General features: G+C 37.9%; 1 protein-coding gene across 2 annotated transcripts in view; it reads right to left on the reverse strand.

Moving 5' to 3' along the window:
* Window positions 1–2,927: 2,927 nt before the first annotated feature.
* IRS2 (insulin receptor substrate 2) overlaps window positions 2,928–15,508 on the reverse strand; it is a 41,635-nt gene continuing 29,054 nt past the window's right edge. The window contains exons 2-3 of one of the 2 annotated variants that reach the window (XM_024206103.3): window positions 14,581–14,626; window positions 2,928–5,305 (exon numbers count right to left, since the gene is read on the reverse strand). In XM_024206103.3, coding sequence (XP_024061871.2) covers window positions 5,278–5,305; window positions 14,581–14,626 — 74 coding nt within the window. In that variant the 3' untranslated portion in view covers window positions 2,928–5,277. The remainder of the gene's footprint in view (window positions 5,306–14,580; window positions 14,627–15,508) is intronic. The other variant, XM_024206119.3, reaches the window with a different exon arrangement.

Consider the following 15,508-nt stretch of genomic DNA (forward strand, 5'->3'; position numbering starts at 1 on the left):
CACACTCCTCCACCAGCCATGAAAAATCTGAAGAAAAGGTAATTCTTGCAGCATCATAAAATCCTTCTGTGAACTGATAAGAGTTCCTTGTGACAGTTGGGACACACCTGGGAATAAGAAAAACTGCACTGGAGGCATTTCTAGGTGACCTGCTGCCCAGAGTGGATGAAGACTGTGGGTCAGATTCTTAGGATTGCTATACTCTCTTCATGCCACTCAGGTAGCTCAAAAGGAGTGGAGATGGGCTGTAACTCCCCAGCTGGGGATATCCCTGCTGTAATGGAACCCGAAGTAGGTTTGAAGCTGGTGTAGCCACAAACCCTGACACAGAGAAAATGTTGAGGGTGAAGAAAGGCAGAGAAGATTTATGGCTAGAGTGCAATTCTCTCCAGTTATACCCAGCTGGCAGGTAGTCCCTCAGGGACTGTTGTCACATAGTCTAATTAAGAGTGGTCTCTAGGCAGCTCTAAACTAGCTGGGTCAGAGAATCGGAGCCATAACCAGCTCACTGACAGATTCCCACTGTGTGTGCTCAGCAGAAACTAAGCACAGCAGAGAATCTGGTCCTGGGTGTCTATACTGATTTTATTTTATCAATAGTATTTATCATGAGGTATTGTTGACTCACCCATATGCCATAAAAGTGGAAGGGGCTTCTCTTTGATGGCTCTGCTTCTTCCTTGCTGAGCATTCTCAGAGTCTGGAGTAGTTCTTCCTGTTCAAGGATGCTGCCATGGTGACATGATGAGTTTCACAGGGTTCCATCTTGTCTCCTTTTTGGTTCCATACATATGGTATCATTAGAAAGGTTAGAAGGATGAGCTGTGGTAATTACAGTATTCTGATGAAATCCAGCTCTATTCTGTCTCTCACCTGACCCTGCCAGTGCTGCTGAATACCTGGGCCAGCATTTGGGGGGAGGTTGGGGCATGGATCAGCACTAGCTGGCTGAACCTCAATCCACATAAGGCTGAGATGATGCTTCTAGGTGAGAAGACACGACTGGAAATTATAGGTTATCTTTTGGGGAGTGTGCCCACTATTTGTAACTCTTGTTCGCCATTTGGGGGTTGTATTGGAACTCCAGTTGCTGCTGGATGATTATTTCTTTTGCTTACAGATGTTGCTATCATGATCCCTGACTTAGTCACCTCAAAAATGGATTGTTGTAACATGCTCTAGCTGAGGCTACACATTCAGCCAACTAAATATTTAAGGTGATGGAGAAGGCGATGGCCTATTTCATAAGTGGTATATCTCGCCAGGACATGACACCAGTGCTCCAGAATCTGCATTAGCTGGCTAGTGGTTTCCAGATGGAGCGTAATATGTTATTTATTTTAACCTATAAAGCTCTAAATGGCTTGGGACCTGCTTACTTGGGGGAGAGAGAGTATCACTCCCCAGGCCATACTGCCACCATGCTGGAGTCTCTTCAGTTTAAGAGAGGGGAACTCTCAGTGAAATGTTCTCTGAGATGGGCCTTCAGGCTTTGGACCCTTCCTCCCACCCTTAGTGTGAACCAGCCCATATTTGACTTTCAGGGCATACTCTGTTTACTTAGACTTTGGGGGAAGAAGGGGCTAGCTGGGAACTGACATTTGTCAAGGAGGAGAGTTCTGGTTTGCTGGGGAATGCTGGTGGGTTAGCTGCTAGGTTTTAAAGTAGCTAGTTTGACTTGATTGATATTTTTTATAACTACATTTAAGGCACAAAGAGATAGGTGCTTGTTTGAATATTGTATTAGAAATCTGAATCCAAGCAGGAAACTCCAGGGCCTTGGAGCTCTCACCCTGTACTGTGGTTAAAGCACTGCAGTGAGACTCAAGATCCAGGTTCAATTCCTAGTTCCACTAAATTATGACTTGCCCAAGGTGAGGCAGCCTCTCTGTGCTTCTGTAAAATGTGGATAAATTTTTCCTTTCTTCCCTTTACTTGTCTATATTTGGTTTGTATGCTCCTGAGGATGGAGACAATCTCTCAGTAAGTATATGTACAGTGCCTAGCACAATGGAGAACTGATCTCAGTCAGTTCCTCTAAGCAATACTGTAATACAATAAATAACCAAGAATGTCCTGTCACAAGCCCCTTGCTATTTATGCATCAGATCATGATAGCAGGAACCTTTCCAATCCTTCATGCTCCCATCTTCCCTCAAACAAGTGCCAGTTGCAATCCCTCAGACTGCTCCCTCCATAGCAGCCTGCACAACATAGAAAGGACTACGTAGAGTGGAGCCATTATTTGACAGCATAACACTGGGGAACAGAAACCAAGGAGGACAGCCAGTACTGCCAGCCATTCCGGAGGGGGGGTCTCTTCCTGTGTTCCAAAGCCCCCGCATGCAAGCCAGCAAACACAGACCAATTCTAAGTAATGTTTTACATTCACTGTCCACACGTGTAGACAACTACATGAGGGGTATGGCAGGGGATAATCAGCGTATGTCTGCTCCTAAAAGGAAACATGTGGAGGGGCTCCCATAGTGCACCACCTTCCAGTGGGCCTCATGCTCTTTGAGCATTAGCAGAAAGCACAAAGGTTACATGCAAAGTTAAAACATTCTCTTCTTGTAAATTAGTATGTGTTCAGTTGCTTTGAAAATGTTTCTAAATTTAATCAGATTATAAGAGGAGTTAAAAACTAAGGGCCCTAACTTAGACTTCTGCTGAGGGCAAAATTTGTTCCTTAAAAAGATACTATTTTTCAAAAAAAAAACCTGTATAATTCTAAAAAAAAAATTACTAAAAGTCATGTACTGGTTTTCATTGTTATTATTTCTGTTAACAGAAAGACAGGTGAGTGTCTGTAGAACAGTAAGATTTATTCATAGAAAGCCTGATTCACCCTAAAGGAACAAGAATAAAGTGGTTTCATCCCAATAACCAATAAAAACCCTATAGAAAGCAGGCCCTCAAAGACTTTATTCCTTTAATAAATAATTATTTTATTGCATATGGCTATTAAGGAGAGCATCCATGATCAATACAGACTAAATACAATACACTACTCTAGTTCCATTTATTCTCGTCTCCAGCAGCATCACATTTATCCTTATATACAGCGTGTACATTGGAAGACACAGCAAGATAAGTTAAGTCTCTTGTCATATCACAATAGCAAGAAATATATTTAACATCTTGATATCCATAAACAATACGTACCCAAAAAGAAAACACTGCTTAATAACTATAGAGGTTATATAGCAAAAAATATTTTAAATTTAAGGTAAGTCAGGCAAAATGTACAAAGACCCAATATACATTGTGAAGTTTTAGCAAACATAACATTTATACATTTTGGTTCCATTCTGTAAACTAAATCAAGAATGTAAATATTGCATATGCCTTTTGTGAAATATACAGGATAGAGGAGAACTGAGTACATCATCAAGTTTTTTTTTTTAAGTTGCTGTATGAATATTAACCATTTGTTATAGTGGCATGATTTTACAATTGGTACAGAGGGATACTTCAAAGTAGAAATTAAAACATTGCATTCAGCAGGTACCACATTCAGTGCTATTGTTAGGGGGCAGGAAGTTCACAGAGCAAACGTCAACAATTGTATTTGTTTCAGTTTCAGAACTGAACAAGTACTAACTTAGAACATTTTAGAAACATGTAACGGGTTTTAAAAAACCAAATAAGCATATTTAAATTGAGCTTAGACCAATATTGTACAGCCTATGCATTGCTGTGTTGCGAGACCCCTGAAAATTACACAGGAAAAAAAAATTACACCCTGTGTTGCGGGGTGGAAAAGGAATTAATTTACATTCATCTTTGTCTTGTAATACAATCCTGTGTTCTAAAAGTTCAGCATGTAAGCAGGAAGACTTTGCATTGCCATTATATTTGTAAGACATTGACTCTTGTCTTCCTCAAAATAAAAATATATAGAGATATATATAATGCATTCTGTTTACAGTGATGTATAGGTTCTCCACTTATCACAGAGAATTAAAAAAAAAAATCACACACAACTCAAATGACTTAGTGTAATACTTACATGACTACCAGAGCAGGCACTGGGGAGGTACCCTTGAAAACAATTTAACTCTTCATTAAATTTATCAAAGGAGCAACAAGATGACAGAACATTCTGCTAGTCTGGTGCAACAACTGTAGGTGACATTTGTAATAATAGCCACCACACATCACTAGTATTTTCAGAATACTGAAAATATTAAAAACATGGGCATTCTTGTAAAGAACTCTGGCTAAGTGACTGCAACTTTTATTTTTCCCTTTAATGATGCCTTTAGCTGGAATGCTACTTTTCTGGTAAGAGGCAAATATTAGAACTTTCAGGATGGCATAGTAATATATTACAATTAAGATTTCAATCTGCCCAATACTTATTATCATCATCCTTGCATTCCTAGCATGCCTGTGTGGATTTTTGGTTAGGAGACATGCAGCGAAGATCAGGGTTAATTGACAAGTAGGAGTTTGTAAATAGCAGAAAAGGCTTTTGCAATTTGAAGTACCTACATAAACACTTACTTAGAGAGGATTAAACAAGTGTGTCAAAGGTAAAAAGAGATACCCCCCCCCAATGCAGTTTGATTATTTTAACTTACGTTGCTTCAGTTACACACTTTATAACTATTCGGAATCTTTCATCAAAGTCCGATCCACAACGTTTAATTTCATTTTAGACTTTTCAGTGCCCACATTGGGCTTTGTCTGATAAGTAAACACTGCAGCTAGTGATTTAGAACCAACCAGCAGCTGTATACTTAAAAAAGTTAAGTAAGGCTGAAGACTGTTCTTGAGAGATACTCAGCATAGAGATAAAGGAGGTCCTGTTATACACCAACATTACAAATCCGGCTTTACTTTGAACTGAGGTAGTACTGTGGTAGGCTTGAATTTATGCCAGTAAATACCAGATTTTACTACTTTTGCAGGTGTTTGCAGAATCCCTTAATATGCTGAAGAATAAATACAGTGCGTCTTTGCAGAAAAAGGAAATGAAGGCATTGGCCATAAGAGGCCGGTTGAAAAGTTCCGAATTTCTAGAGAATATCTTGAATAAAGTCTGTCAAAACAGCAGCACAATGAGACTGTAGATGTCAATGACAGGAAATGAGTGAGGCAGGTTGCTCTCCCTTCCTTGCTGATTTGTTGTCCAGTATAGTCCATAACTGTTTTGAAAATTAAGTAACCTTTCGGACCAAAAACAAAAAATAAAGTAAACCTTAAGCAGCTTCGATTTAAAAAAGCGTAAGCCAAGCAGCTTCTTTCAATGTTGTACTCTGTTGTTTGAGGTCATGGTGATAAAACTAACTCCTTCACTCTGGGGGAGGAAACAAAATGAAACAAAAGTCAATAAATACTGTTACACAAATCAAGTTACTGATTTAAAAACCATCAAGAGATTATTTTACTTTTATGTTAGGCTTTAATGACAAGAAAAGTATCATCTAGATGAGAATTACCTAAAAAAATATGCTTACATATCTCACATGGTATTACACAGAGGAGAAGGGGATAAGGCACATTTTCTAACCTAGTACTATTTTGTTTTCATGACTACCAATAATAACTGTTCAAGCCATCAAACGTGATTTGGGGAGGAAAATGGGAGAGGAAATAGCAAAAATTCCTCTCCCCTCCCCCCCACTCCTTCTGAACAGCACTGGTTTGTATTAATAGCAAGGTACAAGTTCTAGAAAATATATAGAAACAACAGTTTTCAATCTAGTTGGAAGCGAACTAGTGGAGTCTACTTCCAGACATTGAAAAACAAGACTATTCTGACGCTATTTTGTACAAAGGGGCAAGTCTTCTCAAAAGATAAATGAGTATATAATGGATAATCATCTGAATTAATTATTTCAGTTACTAAGAAATCTACTGTGCCCGATGAAGACCTAAAAACTCTGTAGCTGAAAAGGAAAATGGCCAACCTGCCCAACCCCCAAACAAAATTTTTTTTCCCTCCCCTTTACCTTTCACAGAATGAATGGCTGTTGCCTAAATAGCTGCCTCAAAGAGCCAAGCAAAATTATACTATATATTTTTTAAATCCCATTTTATTTTATGCTGTTTTAAAGAATCCAGCTGAACTGTGTCAGGTTCTTTTACTATAAAGAAATAATGAAAGATATGTACCACTCATATACAGCAACCCTGTCATATTTCTTAACTCCCAACTTTAAGAAGGTTTGTTATTGTGGCTGTTAAAAACAAACAAACAAACATTTCCTTGATGTGTCACTTTTTTAAATATAAATTGTTCTTAGCTTGTTATATTTATAGTAGCTGAGCATATATAACAATTAACAGAAATCAGAGACCGTGTAAATTCTACATGCAAACAAAATAGTGTATGTGAAGCACAATATCAGATAACATGAATGCAAAATTGTGTTCACGTTAGGTACTCCTTATGGTGCATGTTTTTTTTTTTTAATTTATGCCGCAACACTTAGTTTCAAAAGCTCAGAGGAATCTGTAGTTTGAAGGTGAACTGCAAAATTTTTGCCAAAAATTAAAGGGTGCTTGCACAATGCCAGGAAGGAACAATTATATAGCTGTTCAGAAACGCAGGCCTGGATCCAGCAATCCCCAAGGCAAAAATTCATGTTAGCTTTCCTGAGTATGGACATAAGATCAAGGATGTAGTTGTCAGTGTACTTTATCATGTATTTATTAATTTTGGCATGTAAAATAAATGTAAAACCAAATTCAAAGCCAATGCATAACAAGTTTTACATGAAACCTAGATAATTAACAAAAATTTAAATATAGTATTTATATAATTGGATTTTCTCTGTATTGATTCCTAATTAATCAGACACCACGGCTTGTTACGAAAGTACACAAAAAATCAAAGGCTGACACATCTTTGCATGTGCATGAATGATAAAAATGCTGTGGAAACCTACTATCACCAATTTTATCCAAGAAAAGGGACCTGTTGAAATTAATGGGAGCTACTAAGCGTTCAGCCCTTTTGAAAGTCAGGCTTCTTATTTAGGTGCCTAGATATGGACTTGGAGCCGAAGTTTATGCCTCCGTATTCAAAAATTTTGACCTCTGCTTCTAACCTTAAAAAAGCCTAGTACAGTCTAGCTTCTAGTCACAAACAAAACAAACCCAAACATGTTTTTATTATGGAGGAAGACGACCAATCTGGGTGTGGATTACAAATTTTAGAAGGGACATGCAAATTAATGGTTGGTAATACAGGTTAAGCGAGGAGCTCTTATTTACACTCTCATATAATACAAGAACAAGAAAACTTTAAATTGAAAGATAAAAATTATTTTTTTAATATCATGCATAATTAACCTGTGGAACTCATAGCCAAAAGAAAACGTTATGATCAACGCGAAACTGCTCACCTTCAGGGTCTTGTAAACAAAGATGTTCACAGACCTTATTTAATAAAAGTAAATGGGTGTACTAAGAACCCACATGAAGCTCCTCTGTGTAGTAAAAACAGTTGCAGCCAAGGAGGCTGACAACCAGGGCCATGTGGCAAGCAGCTTAGAGAGGTGAGAGTATGGAGCTCCCGGGGTTTCCTACATTTCAAAATCAGGGCTTGGGGACTGGAACAAAACTTTTATGCAGGCAGTCAGCATGAGTGTGCTGCATTTTGTTGCAAGTCTGTGTGGGTCTACAAGGAGAAAGTCAAGAAAGTCACTTCTTGGGATAGGGCACAAGGGCCTGATCAGATGCTTCTGCAAAGAGACTGTCTTGCATGCTGTTTTGTTCCTACTGTTGTTTAGGGAAGCAAGAAGTGTTGTGTGTACACTTTGTAAATAAACAAACTGCACTAAAAAATAGCCTGACTCTGTGTCACTGATCTCTTATCTGAGCAGAAAACATCCTGCCAGGCCTGAATTTTGGCTACTACTCATAGGGGCAACAATATAACTAAGGCCAATAGCTTAAAAGGATTCAAAATGTCTACTGCAGGGATCGGCAACCTTTGGCACGCGGCCCATCAGGGAAATCCGCTGGTGGGCCGGGACGGTTTGTTTACCTGCAGTGTCCGCAGGTTCAGCCGATCGCGGCTCCCACTGGCAGCGGTTCGCCGTTCCAGGCCAATGGGGGGCTGCAGGAAGCGGCACGGGCCGAGGGATGTGCTGGCCGCCACTTCCCGCAGCCCCCATTGGCCTGAAACGGTGAACCGCGGCCAGTGGGAGCCACGATCGGCCGAACCTTCAGACACTGCAGGTAAACAAACCGTCCCGGCCCGCCAGTGGATTTCCCTGACGGGCCGCGTGCCAAAGGTTGCCGATCTCTGTTCTACAATCTATATGGATAAGGAGAATATCCCTGGTTACAGTAGTTAGGAATTTTGTACACAAAGGAGCATAAACACTCATACTTCAGGTCATATGTACACCAATGATGAAACTTCTGCTTTGGGCAGAATATTCCAAAAAACTGTCCATGAGTTTTCTTGCATTTTCCTCTGAAGCATTTAGAACTAGCTGCTTCCAGACATCAGATGCTGGTCTAGGTGGTCAGATCTAATACAGCAACTGCTGTTATTAAGAGCTAGAAGTTATCACTGGTATAGATTTTGTAATATTTAAAAAAAATATTGCTTTTAAATTATTTCATACTTTTTAAAGAAACCTTTGTAAACTACAATTTAGTGTACATGTATTAAGGAATATCATAATGCAAACAGCGAGTAAGCAGTATATCTGATTCCCCTGTTAGGGATGCTTATTTAGAAGCATATTTAGGAATCTGACTCATAAGAAACTGTACTTGTACAACGATCTGAAGTGCTTGGAGGCCCTGATTCAACAAGGTATTTAAGCATGACTCTAATGAGTCTACTCACATGCTTAAAGTTGGGCACATGCTTAAGTATGTTGTTCAACTGGGGTCTTAAGGCCTGATTCAAAGCTCAGTAATGTCAGTGAAATGGTTGCCATTAACATCAATAGGCTTTTGATCAGGCTTTTAATGAGGAAAGGAAAAATAATCACTGCTACAAGTGTTGCCATGAGATCCACATGAAACTTCTTGTTGCAGATTCAGAGGAAGCCATTTACCCGCTTGCTTAAAATAAAGGTGCCAGTTCCTAACAAATACTATCTATTAAATTTAACTTTGGCCATTAATATCCTGTATATGATCATAGGCTCTAATTCAGCAGCACTTTATTTAAGCATTTATAGAATTAGAATATCAGGGTTAGAAGGGACCTGAGGAGGTCATCTAGTCCAACCCCCTGCTCTCAAAGCAGGCCCAATCCCCAACTAAATCCCCAAATGGTCCCCTCCAGGATTGAACTCACAACCCTAGGTTTAGCAGGCCAATGCTCAAACCACTAAGCTATCCCTCCCTCTCCCATGTAGTGCAATGAGACTACACAGGTACTTAAAGATAGGTGCACGTTTAAGAGCTCTGCTTACTCCTGGCCAAAATTTGCAAGGAACAGGATAGGTTCCTGACTGCCTCCAGAAAGAGAAAATGTTAAACACCTTAATCAAAGCATCATAGATATGGTCCTCCGTAAGTAACACAGGCAGGAGGAGCTGCATGTTTTCCAGTGGAAAAAGCAAAACAAAACAAAAATCATAATCAGTGACAGTAAACCAAACCAGGGCATGTTGCATGGAGGGAAAAAATCATGCATATTTAACAGACCCATCCGTGTGGCTATGTATGGATTAAACAAATATAATATTTGGGAGAAGTATGTACACCTCTACCTCAATATAACACTGTCCTCAGGAGCCAAAAAATCTTACCGCGTTATAGGTGAAACTGCGTTACATCGAACTTGCTTTGATCCACCGGAGTGCGCAGCCCCGCCCCCCCCGGAACACTGCTTTACCGCGTTATATCTGAATTCGTGTTATATCGGGTCGCGTTATATTGGGGTAGAGGTGTATCTGATAAACCCTATATCCAGGGCCACACAAAAAAATCTATCAAAATACAAAATCTGATATAATTTCTACTGTCTTTATCTAAATTGTTTACTCCAAATGGTTTTGGGGCACATCAAGAAGAGATCCGCAATTACAAGATCACAGTTTCCAAAACTACCAACGGTAAAACTCATTCAAATTGCATTAATGCTTCTCTTGAGGGCATAAAACAATAAATACTTAAATAAAATTAGCTAGAGAACAATTCAGTATTGCGACTTATCAAACACCATGTGTATAGAAATATAATGATTTGCCAATTAAAACAAATTCAATCTGCTTATTAATTTGCAGTCAGTAAGCAGTGAATAAGAGTGTATTAGGTCTAAATTTCTAAAAATAAATTTAATTCTCATCTACTGATATGATACAAATGAACAGTTATTGATGTGGCTCAAATACAAAACACACTGTTGGACATTTACAACATATAAATTAACTCAAGAGGTAGTATGATCTATTGAACAGGACTGTGGCTTGGAACTTAGAACACCTGGGTTCTATTCCCAACTCTGCTACTGGTTTCATGTCCGACCTTCAACATGTCACTTCACCTCCCTTGCCTTTAATTCCCATCCTATCCTTCAGCTGTCTTGTCAGGTATGTTGCAAAAAAATAACTTTTCTACCACAAGTAGTCCCATTGAAATCACTGGAATTCCTCATGATAGTAAAGTTAAGCACATGTGTGTTTGTAGGATCCAAGCCATAGACTGTAAACTCTCTGGGGCAGGATCTGTCTCGTATTCTGTGGTTGTATGGTGCCTAGCATATCAAGGCCCTGATCTGAACTGAAACCTGTAGGCACTTCTGTAATACAAAATAAAAAAACAATACATTAAGGACATACATACTGTATTACAGTTACATTATTTCAAAGGAAGGGAAGGACCAAAATGAAAACAAATATCTAAATTTTCTGATCAGTATTTATCACTCCTCCCCCCCATGATATTAATTCATAGAAATATAGATCGGGACCAAATCCTGACCTTCCTCCAGCCCTTCTTCGGCAAGTTACTTAGGAACATGTTTAACTTTGAGTAGTGAATTCAACAGGACTACTCATGTGCTTATAGTAAGACATACTTAAGTAGGGGGTCTTTTCAAGTTGGATTTAATGAGACTACACATGTAAGAAAAGAAATGTTGGCCCCTGATTAAAGGAAAAGGTTTAAGACTAGAGCTTAACTATTTGCCAAAGCAACATACATTTCCCCTAGCACAAAATATTTAAAGTGTCCACAACTACTATCAATCTTTTGTTACACATATACATTTCAAAGGAAAAACAATTTAACTATGAAAGAGGTGATATATTTATTGTTCAAACAAGTTATGTTTGGACATAATTTGAAGCAGGCTGCTCAAACGAACACACTTTTGGGGGTTTGTTGTTCTATTAAGAAAACAGTAAAATGTCATTTAAATATGGACTTTTTAAATTTAGGAAAAAATGGGTACTGTGTGAATATAGCCTATGACCCACTATAGCAATCAAAATATATAATTTGTATATATAACTTTTAAATAAGCAGAGCAGGGTTTATGTAGATATAGATATTTACATTAAAATTAGTGTTATAGTACTGTTACACTTGGGTTCAATAATCAGAACAAAAAATCTAATTGCTTGAATATAACACAAACAAAAGAGATTCTATCTACTGAAGTGGGAAGCACATTGTCGCATAACTTGAAAAAGCTGCTGTGTGCTACCACCTGCAAGTGCACTACAATTATTTTCAGACACTTAGTAATGAACACTATACATTAGAGGCTAAGATTGGTACCAATATTCTTTGATGCCATGCACACATATTACAATTGACTCTTCGTGCCAAATTCTGCCCACAGATACCAAAGTAATAAGAGTTGTACACGGGTATCTGAGGACAAATTTTAGGTCTTAGTTTAAATTTTTTGTTTCAATACAAACTGGAAATTTCAAAACATTAATTTCTTTAACAAAATTGCACTTTCTCCACTCAAAAATTTACATGCCTAACTTTTTTGAGAATACTAAGTGATTGTTTTCACTTGAATTTTCTACTGCAATATAATGGGTCGATCCTGCAATGGAAATACACATGGTAGTAAGTGCTACGCTTAGGTTATTGGAGAATCTGGTTCTAAGTTTGGTATAAACTGTATTTCAGTATCTATTTGTCAAGAAGTTCACAGACTTCCAAGTATGAGCACCTGTGCATTAAAATATAATTCTATATAAATTATAGAATTATTTAAAAAATATCATTATAATGAATTTATAGCTAACATGCTGGGCTTTGATAGGTTCTTCTCACATCCATTAAAAAAAATAGGTATAGATTTAAAATAAGCAAAACTTACACTGTGTACTTCCCAGATTAGTTAAAAAAAGTTCTCTTACTAAACCTCTCAAATTCAGAGATTTTGCTTTTTTCCAATACTAAATAACTTGGAATGGATGTAATAAATTAGGCAAAATAAGCCTACTTAGCACAATATGAAGTTTGTTCAGTTATTTCCACCCTCTCTCTCCTGCAGCTTGGATATATGCCTGCTTAACATGTTAAATGAAACCGAATAAAATCAAGTCACTTCTCATACAGAAAGCAACCAAATCATCAGAAAAATCTTTCAAGTCTTTGGTCTTGAACTGGAAACAACCATGTAACAGGGACAGAACACAAAGAAACAGAGGTGGAAACTATATAGGAAACATGCCACCACAAAGATTAACACATGGCATCCAGCCAAAGAGACGCTGTCTCTACAGGATTTAGACATAAAAAAAAAGAGAGAAGTCAGGTTCTTGGTTGATGACCATCACTACTGCATTTGCCTCCCACCTTACGAGCTACCACTCGATTTTATTATTGCTGCAGATATAGAAACGGGACACTGGAAAAATGGTTTAAATTTGACTGTCAGTTTGGTTTCCACAAGTCCTTCTGTGTCAACCCCAAAGAGAGGGTAGAAATCATCTCACCAGTTGACTGAAGGGGGGAGGGAGGGGAAGAAGCAAAATTCTATAAACACAGAAGCCATATAGGAAAGGGTGGTAGAAGAGGTACTCTCTTCGTTTTTCTGTTCTGTCCTTATATTTTCTTCAGATTGGGATTGAAAATAGAAGAGTGAGGGAGAGAAGAAGCTGGGCATGAGATTGCAGACTCCATGTTTCTGGGAAGAAGAAGCAAAGAAAACCCATAGGGAACTGAGCAGACAGACCTTATTTACAGGGCTGACAGATACAGACATAGCACTCTATGTCCTTGTATATTCTTCCATTCTACCTATAGGGAGTCAAAAAAAGGGATTGCAACCTCTCCTCAAAGGTATGTGATCTAGAATCAAAGTGCACAAAGGGAAAGCTAAAAAAACCACCAGGTTACTGTAAATATCTGAACAATTCTGCAGATTTGGGATGAAAATCTCTGTAAATTGGCCAATATTTTTTGCAGAATTATGGAGGCACCAAAACCATACAATATATGTTGAAATGAAAAGGTTTCTGTCAGTTTACTGGAAAATCAATTATACAGTATGCAGGATGCCCCACAGCATTGTGCAAAAGAGGAGGAAATGTCTACAGTTTTCCAGTATGTCTGGACAAAGCTTACTATTTTGTTTATTTTGCCCATGAATTCTTCCCATTCCATTTTCCACCTGCAGCCACTCCAGTTAAACCATCTCATAATTGACTTCACTCAAATACAGTGTTTCTCAAATTGTAAGGCAGGCTTCCCAGGCCAAGTGTAAGGAAATTAAAAAGAAAGTGAAAACTAAATGTTTTATTTCTTGCTATATCATTAACACATAAGTTTCAATTACTGATCTGTCTAATAGGTTCTCAGTACTTGGTACATATATTGAATATTCAGTAAACTGTTTTATCTCATGAGACCTTCAAATATAGAAACAATGAAGCAAAAAAAAAAAAAAAGAAAAGAAAAAGAAAGAAAGAAAGAAACACGTTGAGGCTGCTTTGTCCAAATGTTTAAGCATTCTTGCAAAATACTCTTCTCCATGTCAAGATGACCCCTGTAGTGCTTCAATGTAGATGGCTACCTAGGCCGACAGGGAGTGTTCTCCAGTCAGCGCAGGTAATCCACCTTTCCAAAAACCAGCAGCTAGGTCAATGGGAGAATTCTTAACTTTTTAGTTTAGACCAGACCTTAGTGTGTTTACCTAGATCATCGTCATCATCTAATAAATTTACCTTACAAGTGTTGAATCTAATCCACACCACTCAAAATCAAAAGTTAGTAAGTTCTACTCTTATTATTAAACCATTGGGAGACAGACACTAGTCACACTTTAAAGTACAGTACTCATAAAAGAGGACCTGAGCCAGATTTTAGCCTCAGATGCTAGGTATCCAATTTGCTTGACCATTACAGTACCTCCTCAGTTTGAATTCACCCTAAAGTTTTTTTTCTGCCATCAGATGCACCGTGGGGCTCGCAAAGTCCTCTATATTTATATTTATAAAAAGCATTCCTGACCCAAACAATTGAGGACAAATTCTATTCTCATTTACAGGTTTGCAATGTCATTAATTTCTACTTCAATAAGGTTGCACACCTATAACTGAAACTAAGACTTTGACACAGTGGTTATTGGCCACTTTTCAGCAGTGCTTCAGAGCTCCATGAAAATATCTGAAAACATCTACTCACCTGCTCTCCAACCTAACTCCCAAGTAGGCATTAGTCCTGTTTCTTTCTGTGAACAGGTAAATAAAATTGATTGTATATTATCAGAATTTATTTAAGATTAATAATCAAAGCAATTGTGTATCTGATGAGTACTTTTTTTATTTCTGATTTACAATATAGATCCCCTTATTCCCTGCCCCCACCTCAACTACTATAAAACTGTATTTTTTCAAAAATAATGCTACAAAAAGTGTTCTGGAGTCTAATGGTGTGCAAGCATTTAGGTCTTATATTTAAAGCAATATTTTGTTAAAGAAATATCAATAATTTGCTTATCGATATCATTCATGATTTTACAAGAAGAATCCACAACAGATGAGACACTCCTCTGAAATTTATATACAATAGTATTGTATACAGCAGCTATTATTTTGTTAGGGGTTGAAAGATTGTCACATTAACACCATAAATACCCATTACATGTCACACCTGAAGACAAACTGATATACCCTTTAAAAATAGAGGCAACAAATTGGTAAGTACTGTAGAAATGCAATACCAATCTTTAAAATCTTAAAAAATGTCTTATCCACAGTCCACTATCTCAAGCAAAAGCACACAAGCAGGATTGAGGGAATTACGATTATTCCTAGCTACACTGCATGCATCTCGAATCCTCTTACCTAATAGCTTCCTGGAGAGACAAAGTGAAGCAAACCCATATTCATTAGCTCTGCTAGACCGAACAGACTCCAAAGCTTCACTTTTACAAAGGTAGTTAAGGAATGCGAATATAAAGTTGCCAAGTTACCTACTCCAAGGAGCAATAATGTCTGAGTCAAGTGAGGAATCACAGTTTAAACATCAACAGCAAATATTCCATGTGCTAGTTTTCAGCTGTGAGATCTACAGTACATAAAAAGTCCAGTTCCTTAAAAAAAAAAAAAAA

The sequence above is a fragment of the Terrapene carolina genome, unplaced genomic scaffold (genome assembly GCF_002925995.2).
Source record: "Terrapene carolina triunguis isolate 2854851 unplaced genomic scaffold, T_m_triunguis-2.0 Scaffold21, whole genome shotgun sequence".
NCBI classification, from domain to species: Eukaryota; Metazoa; Chordata; order Testudines; family Emydidae; genus Terrapene; species Terrapene triunguis.